The 10,045-nt window shown below is 52.1% G+C and overlaps 1 protein-coding gene across 1 annotated transcript; it reads left to right on the top strand.

Annotated features, from left to right (window-relative positions):
- The first annotated feature begins 6,936 nt into the window (after positions 1-6,936).
- On the top strand, positions 6,937-9,242 carry HOXB13 (homeobox B13). The gene is made up of 2 exons (XM_071728461.1): positions 6,937-7,893; positions 8,645-9,242. The coding sequence occupies exons 1-2, from the start codon at positions 7,272-7,274 to the stop codon at positions 8,902-8,904; spliced, it is 882 nt and encodes a 293-aa protein (XP_071584562.1). The 5' UTR covers positions 6,937-7,271; the 3' UTR covers positions 8,905-9,242.
- Positions 9,243-10,045: the final 803 nt, after the last annotated feature.

Below are 10,045 nucleotides of genomic sequence, written 5' to 3'. Positions count from 1 at the left end.
AATTAAACTGAAATAAAACCCAATTTAGCCCTGGGGGTGTGACCAGCCGAGTGGTTCACAAACCTCTCCTTAAATTAATGTCTGTAATGGCACCTTTTGGGGCAACTTGGCAGCACCTTCAGGTTTGGTTCCTCTTTAATAATCCGAATAATTAACATAAAATAAAGCAGCACCTTTCGCGGGTGAGAATTCGATGCCTTTGTCAGCCCAGGAAGGAGGAGAGGAGTCGGTAATTAGTCGGTAATTAGCGGGCACCGACAGATCCGTCCCGGCTGCGGGCACCTTTCCCTCCCAGGGAGGGCTCTGAGGGGGCGAATGCACCCCCTAAACCGCAACGGGGGTTACCAGGAGCCTCGAAGTCGGTGGCACTGAAACGGGAGAGGAAAAATCGGTCGTTTTCCCAGAATAGCTGAAAAAACAGGTAACGCTGGAACATTACTGAGGGAGGAGGGGAAAACGCCTCTTCCTTCGGGAATAAGAAGAATTCAGGAAACACACGAACTAAGTGAAACAAACCCTCACAGTTTAAGGAAAAAAATCTTAATTGAGTTTATAATTATTTACCCGCTTTCCTGCGTTATGTCAGTATTTTGTTGTTGGAGTTTTGGGGCGGGTTTTGTTTTTGACTTTGTGGTTTTTTTGGTTGATTTTTGTGGTTGTTTTTGGTTGATCAACAAACAGAGAAAATGTTTATTTGTGGCTTTAGAAACACGGTGCCCCCCGAGCCCGCGGTGCTGCCCTGTCCTGAGCGGGTCTTTCCTCACCTTTCTTTGTATATGCGGGCACAGAGATTAAATACAAACATCACCGGGATGGTATTCTGTTGAGGATAATTATTATAATAATGCATGAATATTGCAGTATCAATATGGTTATTAATGCAGCGGTGATAACAATTGTGATGATTGATGCCAGTATTTATCCGTTTACTTCTTGGTGTAACGGATGGATAAATGCGTTCTCAGGGAAGTTCTCAAAGGTTCTTCGTTATAATTAGTGTCTCTTAATTAATAATCTGCATGGGGAGAGTGGAAGACAGCGGGTTTCTCCCCGTCGGAATCTCCGAGCACCGGGAAAACCGGCAAGTGCGGGGAGAGGAACCCGGGGCGGGGGGAAACGGGCTCGGGGGCGGTTCTGGGCTGGGGTGAGTCGACCCGGTATGGGTTAAACAAGATAATCGGGAAAAAAAAAATAATTAATAAATAAAGACCTATGGAGATGTGGCGGTGGGAATCGTTCTGCCTGGTTTGCAGCACAACTCGCCTGGGGTGTCACTGGGCACCGCAGCGGCGGAGGGAAAAATACAAGGAGTCTCCTGGCTTTTTTTAGGGAAAACGAGTGAAAAAGGCTGAGGGCATTGATGCTCCCGTTGGCTTGAGGGCTGATGCGTGCTACGTCCTTGCTGTTCGGCCACGGTCCTTATTTATCATCAGGACGTTAAGGACAGTGAATATTGAACCCTTTTTCCTGCTCGGAGGAATTGGAGGTGAGAATACACCAGCTTTGTTCAGTGCCTGGATTTATAGAAAGACCTTTTTCTCGCTTTAGCTGAACTGCGCTAAACTTTTCAGGCGTGATTTTTAATTCAGTTATTTCCGAATCGAGGGAGAAAAAAAAATTTAAAAATTGCTTCTGCTCCAGCTCCTGCTGGCTTGTGCTGAAACCCGCGGGGTTTCCAGCCTTGTCTGCGTGCAAACGGCCTAAATCGACTGAAAAAATCTCCCCTCATTCCCAAAACCGGCGGGACTGGGGAGAGGAGCCCAAATCCTCCCTCCTAGGGTGCAAAAAAATGGGGAAGAAAAGAGATTACAAACACCGGGTAAGGTGTTGTCCCGGTGTTTTGCTCCTTAGAAATGGATGGATTTATATTTCTGGAAAGCAGAGTACAAAACAGCCGACTTTGCCCTTCCTGTAAAGCAACAATACCAGTGTGATATTCACGCGTGGGATTTGATGTAGTCTGGCCCTTCTCGTAGATAAACGATTCACTCGCTCATCGAATAGTACTTGGCGCTGTTTTTTTAATTGATTCACAGCAACGCGTTTCTTCCCCAAATTAAATCAATTGGGCATCAGCTGGTTAGTTCTACCAGCGGGAATGTGTCGAGGGAAAGCTGTGAATCCAGGAGACACCTGGAGCTGGATATCGACTTCCATTTGAGGCTCTTTGCATCCCCTGAGCCCGTGGAACCCCCCGAGACCCGGCTGCAGCCCGTGGAGGGATGCGGGAGGTGGTTGAGGGTCTCCCCTCGGCCACCGCATTCCCCCTCCCGCCTTCTTTCCCACCCTTCTCTACTCCACTCCCGGCCACCGCCCTTGCAATAAGGAAAGGAGGAGAAAGAGGGGAAAAGCGACCTTTGAAACTCTCCTCCCCGCTCGCCACCTACCCCGGGCACCCGCCCACTCCCGTCGGGGACCCAGAACCAAGGCAGGCTCGGCGCTCAGGGCCACCCCGGGCGGGGCAGAACCGGGGGCACCCATGGGGCTCCCTGCCCCGCGCCTCGCCCTCCCGGGCTGCTCCCGTGGGTCCTGGGGAGAGGAGAGAGGTAGAAGGTGCAAACGGCAGAGAGTGATGGGAAGCGGAGGCCGCCGGTGGAGATGCTCTGGGGAGTTCGCTGCCCACCCCGTCTGATTTACCGCGGGGATTTATATCTCCCTGGAGGCACGAGCTGGGGAAGTGAAGGAAACCAGGGCAGCATCAGGGAAGAGGAGCTCTGGGGATGCAGTTTGGCCTCAGAGTGTTTCCAGAGATGCTCGTTTCGTGGTGTGCTCTCACTCCTTCCCTGTCGCTCTTCCCACCTCATGCTGGGATCTCAAACTGGATTCAGGAGCTGAGAGGAGAACAGGGAGGAGACCGTGCTCCCAACCCTTCAATTTCTGACTGGGCAAAAATGTGTAAAAATACATTAAGACCCACAAGGATGGGGATGTCCCTGTCTGTCCCCATGATGCTGCAGCCCAGCATACACTGGGGCTCCAGACTGGTCCAGGCCTGGTGCTCAGTGCCCTTCCACGCTGTATCCATCTCTCTTCACTGGGAATCACCCTGCATCACAGTACCGTGGGCTGAGGAGACAAGGAGAGACCTCTCCAGAGCTGCCCTGGCAGAGGCACGGGCAATGGCAGTGGTGAGGGTGTTGCATGGCCCATCTTCCACAGGTTGCAGTAATCTCTTGTGATTTATTCATCACAAAGTCTCCCAACACACTCACTGTACTCTTCTTCCCCCCCCCAGAAGCAGAAGTGGGGGCAGGGTTGGTCCCTTTTGGGGTTTCACCCTCTCTGGGGTGAGATTTTGGGCTGGGAGAGGCCGAGGCTGGAGGGGGAGCAGCTGCAGGAGGTAGGAAGGGAGCTGGTGGAGGGGCACTTTCCAAGGGAGTGGATGGGTTTGGGGCTAGGAGCAGGGGGGCCTCTGCAGCCTTCAGAGAGCTCTCTCTGTGTCTCATTTTTTTCACTTTGCTGAAGAGGAGGGAGAGACCCGAAGTGGGGGTTTTAGGATGGCCAGACCAGGAGCAAGACATCACCAACACACCCCAGGCCAGCTTCTCAAAGGGAGAGGGAACAGCAAGGAAGGAGCTTCCAATCCAGCCCAGGGAGGGGAGAGGAAACCCAGGAGGTGCAGTGATGGAGAGAGCCAGGTTAAAAAAAACACCCCGAGTTTAAAATCGCCCCAGATTTCACACCAAAAAGAAGGAGATGGGGGGGAATGCCAGAAGTGCAGTGCAGTGATTGTGGCGCCAGGGCTTCACTGCAGAGCAAGGATAAAACGAGCAAAGAGGAGTCGGACCAGGCTCTCTGTTCCCATGCCAGCTGATTTGTTCAAAGGATCCACGAGCAATGTGCTATAAAGTACAGATTCTGGCTCTCCAGGCATCAGGGAGAGAAATATTCGCACCTACATCCCAACCTTCCGGGGATGCCTGTGGGGTGGGGAAGAAGGGGCCGGCGGTGAAAGGAGAAGGAAAAAAAAAAAAAAAAAAAAAAAAAGAAAGAAAGAAAGAGAAGATCAAAATATTTGCCTCTATTTGATTTTTTTTTCTTCCCAGAAATATTGCCAAAAATTAAAAACCAAAGAGCTGGGCTCCTTTCCAGACCCAGAATTCAATTTTCCAACAATTGATTATTTCCAAACGTTAAGTCTTTAAGTAGTTCCAATTCCCCCTTCCCCTCTTCAAACTGCTTTGGGGTTTGGGTTGGTTTTGAGGTTTTTTTTTCCCCCTGTCTTTTGTAAAGATGGCCTCAAATTCAATTGGCTTACAAAGAAAAAAATCTCAGACTATTAAAAAGTTGTTCTATAGTTTGGTTTTGGTTTTTGTTTTTCAGATTCCAGATGGCATAAATATTAAATGGTTTCTATCGAGAATATAATAAAATAATAATTGCAAACTGATAAGGGTACCTGATAATTTGAAGCCACATCACCGAGATGAGAGAGAAACTGGTAAAAGATTTTTTTTTTTTATTGAAAAGAACCCCTTTCTCGTGAACTTAACCACCACCCTGAAATTTTCTCCTTAAAACTTGTCATAGATTGAAAATTTTAATATTAGTTTTGAGGCTGAATTTTAAACACTTTCCACGGCAAAGCCTGCTCGAAAATTTCCCAACGTGTCCTAAAGGAGAGGAGCTGAAGGGCAGCACGGGCTGAAAAGCACGAAGTACGCTGCAACTTCGGAAGCCGGTAATGCCTCTAAAGAAATAAACTGAAGAGGGTTTTGGGGGGTGAAAAGGTGAATTCCTCCCTGAGGCTGCTCCTCTCCGGGACAGCATCGGCGGAGACAGGGACAGCCGGGTGCCACCCGCCCGCCACGGCCTGCCCGAGGAGTTTTTGGGAAATGGAATAAAATCTTATTTCCATCAATCGTGCGTCCGTACCCCCTTTTTTCGGGGTGTCCGTGTGCGCTGGGTGCTTCAGTCGGTGGATCGCACTCCTGCTATTTTTCCCCCCGCTTTGATTAATATTAATGATAATTAAATAATAATAATAATAAAAGGAAATAAAGTGCCACAAACTACCGGGGAAATCCGCAGCAAATCGCTCTGTCCGGCTCCAACCTCAGCCTGGGACACCTCGGGAGCTTCACCTCGGGGGACGAACTCTCCCCGCGACCCCGGGGAGGGGGGGAGCGATGTGACTGGGTCAGCCCCGACGGCCACAGAGAAGCCCCGAAGGCAACAGGTCCTTAACTTTCAACTTGGCCTTGACCTCCGGATTCAGCCCGACCTTTCCGTGAGGGAAGTGGGGTGAGACGCGAGGGAGCTGCGGCCCCCTCGGCAAATACTCGCCCGCCCGTCGTGCCCCAGCGTCCCAGTTATGGGCGGGTTCAAAGCAAATGGAGAGAGGGAAGGAGAGGAAGAGAATAAAAAGGGCATCAAAGAAGGAGCGCGGTCGTTAAACTAAGGAAAGTGAGGAAAGAAGCTTTGAAAACGGAAAGGTGAAGGCAAAAACCACAGGGATTTATTTTAAATTTTAATTGAAAAAAAAAAAAACCAAAACAACAAACAAAACCATAGGTGAGACTCCGGGGTTTTTAAGTGGACAAGGAGAGAGAATGATGCAACTTCGCGATGCGTTTTATTTATTTCCCTGGGAGAGACGGAAGGGATGCGGGAGCGGATTTCGCCGAAGCAGCCGGGGGCAAAGACCCTGCAGATGCTGGGAGCTGCAAGGAGCCGGGTTTGGGGCTGGGGGGGGATGTCTTGTGCCCCCCGCAGAGAAGCGAACCTTTTGCCTTCCTGGGGGACATTTGCAATTATCATTCTAACCCTTATTTTTCTGTCGGGGTGTCCTTATGTGTCAAACCCCGTGGCAGCTCCTCTGGGCGGATGGGTCTGTGCTTTGATGGCCTGAAACGTGGCAGGAGAAGAATTTTGATTGCGATTTGATAAGCAGAAAGCAGAAATATCTAGATTGTTCTGCACGAAGGAAACAAGGCATGAGCCCAAGCTGCTTTTAGAGGAATTCTGGCAAAAATTCTCTCAGACAAGGCCTTTGGGGGAAAACCAGCGAGAAAAAGGAGCGAGGAACGCGGCTGTGTGTTTGTGTCATGTGTACAAACAATTAAAACCACGTATACCTAAATAATTAATTAGCACGCAAAATAGGCACAGGCCTCGGTGTATTCATCCCAAAGTTTTCCAGGCTGATGTAACCCCTCATTGCTACATCAGTCTGTCTTTCCCCCTTCTGTCTCTCTTTCCACCTGCCTGCTGCTCCCGGACCCCAAAAGGGCTCTGGGTATTATTTTTCCACCCCTCTTTTCCCAACGCTTTCCCTCTGGGGTGCTTCTCACACGCGGCCCAGACTGACCTGCAGCCCCGACTCAGGGCCATGCCAGCGCCCTGCGTGTTCTCAGGCAGGTTGTTTCCTCTCCTCCCTTTGCAGTTATTTTTTTCGGAATGCCGAGGACCCCACTTTCCCTCTTTTCTTGCTTTTAGAGCCGTGCCCTATCCCTCTGCCTAAGGATAAAGATTTTAGCCTTTGGAAGCTGAAAGTGTGGGTGTGCAGAGATCTGTAGGGGATAAACCCCCCACCCAGCAGAGGCAAAGGGGCGAGGCTGGGAGTCCCCAGGGCCTCATCGTTGCCCCACGTCTGCCCACAGTCACCTTGCTGGTTCTCCTCGGGACAGGACGGTTTTTTTGCAGGACAGAAGCCTCCGGACCTGCGGAGGAAGAAGGGGCCACACAGAATTAAGGAAGAGAAAAAACAAAAAAAGGGGAAAAAGGTGGTTTTAATCTGAGCCCGGATTTTTCCACCGGGGACTGATCCTCCACGTGATCTTCCCTCCCCTTCCTCTCTCTCGCTCCCTCCCTTCGTTTTTCCCCCCCAACCCTCCCCCTTTCCCATTCCTCGCCCCATCTCTACCTTTTTTTTTTTTTTTTTTTTTTTTTTTTCCAAGATGCAGCTCATGAGGCGCCTCCCGTGTACCCGCCTGTCACGTGTGGGGAGGGGGGGCGGTGTGTCCCCCTCCTTCTCCCATTGCAATAGAAGTATTTTCGCAATTTCTGCAGCCAGGGTTTATTGGAGCCGGAGGTGTATTTTTTTTTTCTCTGGGGTTGGTTGTTGGTTTTTTTTCCTCCTTCTCCGTCCTTTTCTCCCCGAGCAGCAACCAATGAGGCAGCCCCCGGCCGTTGCGTCAGGGCAGCCCGGCGGGGAAAGGCAGCTCTAGGCAGCTCACAGCCTTTTAAAAAGATCCGGGGACCCCCCTCGGGCAGTGCCCGGGTGCTGTCGAGCAGGCTCTCCCCATGCCCCGGCCCCCGAGCCGCCCCCCATGCAGCCCCCGGAGCCCCGCGGCCCCCCGGGCCTCGAGGGGCTCCTGGCAGCCGGCGGCTTCGCAGGCGGCCAGGGCAGGGGGCTGCTGCCTCCTCCCCCTCCTGCTCTCGGCGGTCCTTCGCCTCCCCCTGGGATGAACCCTGGGGGTTACCCCGCGGAGGGGCCGGCCGAGCCCCCCAAGCCTTGTTCCGCTGCCCCACCGCCTCCCCCGGCCGCCCCTCCGGGTCCCGCCGCCTCCGCCCCGCTGCCCTACGGATATTTCGGCAGCGGTTACTACTCCTGCCGCGTTTCCCGCAGCGCTCTGAAAGCCGGCCCGGCTCAGGGGCCTTTCCCCACCGAGAAATACCTGGATCCTTCCGGGGCTACCGAGGATTTCCAGAGCCGCCCCGCCGAGTTCGCTTTCTACCCCGGTTACGGGGCTCCTTACCAGCCCGTCGCCGGTTACCTGGACGTGTCGGTGGTACCGGGGTTGGGCGGCCCCGGGGAAGCCCGACATGAGACTCTGCTGCCCGTGGATGGCTACCATCAGCCGTGGGCTCTGGGAGGCGGCTGGAGCAGCCAGATGTGCTGCCCCAAAGAGCAGGGGCAGGCCGGGTACCTCCTGAAATCCGCCTTTGCAGGTAAAAACCCTGGGCTTGGTCTGGGAGAGGGGAGGAGGGGGGCTGTGGGTCCATCGTACGGGGCTGGGATTGAGAAGGTTTAAAATAATCTGTTGGGGAGCTGCTCTTGCCGTCTAGGAACACCCGTTCGCGAGTTAACCCCAATTACGCAGTAGATAGGCTTCCAAAAATAATACTTTTGATTAACACCTCCCTTTGTAACTCATGGCCGGGCGGCGGGAGGTAATACCATCCGAGTTCAGACACCATTCCGGCCAGTCACAGCACCAGCAATTGGGGCTGCTTTAAATGGGGCAGGGATGCCCCTGACCCCCACCGTACAGGGCCGTGAATGGGGATGTTGGGACACACACACACACGGACCCTTCCCATTTCGTGCCGGTGGGATTGAACTTGCCCTTGACCCTGCTCGGCCGCGCAACGACCACGCTGAAAACGCGGAGCTTCTGATCGGGAATTAGCGCGGGTCTTACCCACGTCGGTATTTTACCTGTACCTGGATATCTCCCCACAATATTAATAAGAAATTCAGGAAAGAAAAAAAACCCACAACACAACCTTTAACTATCAATTTGGAGAAATTAACACCTAAATATCTTTAAATATCAGGGAGGCTGGAGGGAAGAAATGTGGTGGCAGGGAAAGAGGGTGCTGCCTGCAGGGACAGGTAATGGGAAGGGGGCACAGGGGGGGTGCAGGGTGCGTGGGCACCCCCTCAGCCCCCCTCAGCCCCGTTTCTCCTCATGCTCAGACTCCGCCGGGCAGTTGCCCCCCGACGGCTGCTCCTTCCGCCGGGGCCGCAAGAAGAGGGTCCCGTACAGCAAGGGGCAGCTGAAGGAGCTGGAGAAGGAGTACGCCAGCAGCAAGTTCATCACCCGCGACAAAAGGAGAAAGATTTCGGCCGCCACCAACCTCACGGAGCGACAGATCACTATCTGGTTCCAGAACCGGCGGGTGAAAGAGAAAAAAGTCGTCGCCAAAATTAAAACCAGCAGCAGCAGCACCCCGTGAGGACGCGGACACCGCAAGCCCTAAAGGGTTCCCCATCTGTGTGTGTCCCCAAAACCCTCAGGGTGAGGGGGAGATGTCTCTGGCACCCTCAGCTGCGGGAGCGAGAGGCGGCCCGGGCGGGCTCAGCCGTCCCAAGGCCGCGCAGCGCTGGGCACCGCTCCCCACCGCTCCCAAGGGGGTGAGACCCCCTCAGAGGAGGGCGAGGGAGGAAGATGCCCCATCCCTTCTCCACTTTGCACCCAGAGGACCCTGTGCAGTTTGCTCTTGCCTTACACCGCTGCTGCCACTTCGTATTCCCTCCATATCCCACAGCTTCGGTTTGAACTCCACCCCCAGAGCACTTAAAAAAAAGAAAAGAAGAAAAAAAAAAAAAAAAAGAAAAGAAAAGAAAAGAAAGAAAAGGAAAAATAAAAATGCCTAATTGCATTAATTAAACTAAATATTCCGACTCCCGGATCGCCTGCCTGTGGAGAGAGCGGGGCCATCCGGGGGGGGGTGTCATAGGGAATTTGGTCTTTAGAATCGAAACATGTATTTCTAGAAGGAAAAAAAAAAATATATCCTTAATTCAGGCAGAAGTACCAAAACACGCGCCCGAGGGGGAATAAATCTGGGAGTGCTATGTAGGAACACGCGTGAACTGTTTGCATCGAGGCATGGGGGGCTGCGGCTGACATCTGTGTAACCCTTTTTATGACGGCACGTCCTCTGTTTTTGCGTGGTTATATAAATATAAAATATACATACATGTATGCACATGCACGTATTTAGAAATACGCTTTATTTTACCTTTTTTCTCATCCCCGATGTGTCCCCGATTTTCTATAGAATAGCTAGCAGTTATCCCAGCCACTGCATGTATACACACAGTATGCTACTGGCTGTGTGGATATAAATATATACTCCGACAAAAAAATGTATATACACGTGTTTGTACTCCAACATAGCGTCATAATTGTATGTTCTCGCTTATATTTTGGTACAGGTAAATGCAATCCGTATCATTCCATACTCGCTTTTCCTTTGTGTTTAATATCCGTGGATTTGTACCCACATTTTCCCTCCTGCTAACCCAGAATTAGAGCGATACGTTTCGCAGCATGTGCTGAGCTAATCCCCGTGTAACATTAAATAATCTTGG

The sequence above is a fragment of the Heliangelus exortis genome, chromosome 29 (genome assembly GCF_036169615.1).
Source record: "Heliangelus exortis chromosome 29, bHelExo1.hap1, whole genome shotgun sequence".
In the NCBI taxonomy this organism is placed as follows: domain Eukaryota; kingdom Metazoa; phylum Chordata; class Aves; order Apodiformes; family Trochilidae; genus Heliangelus; species Heliangelus exortis.
This window is presented reverse-complemented; position numbering and strand designations above follow the sequence as displayed.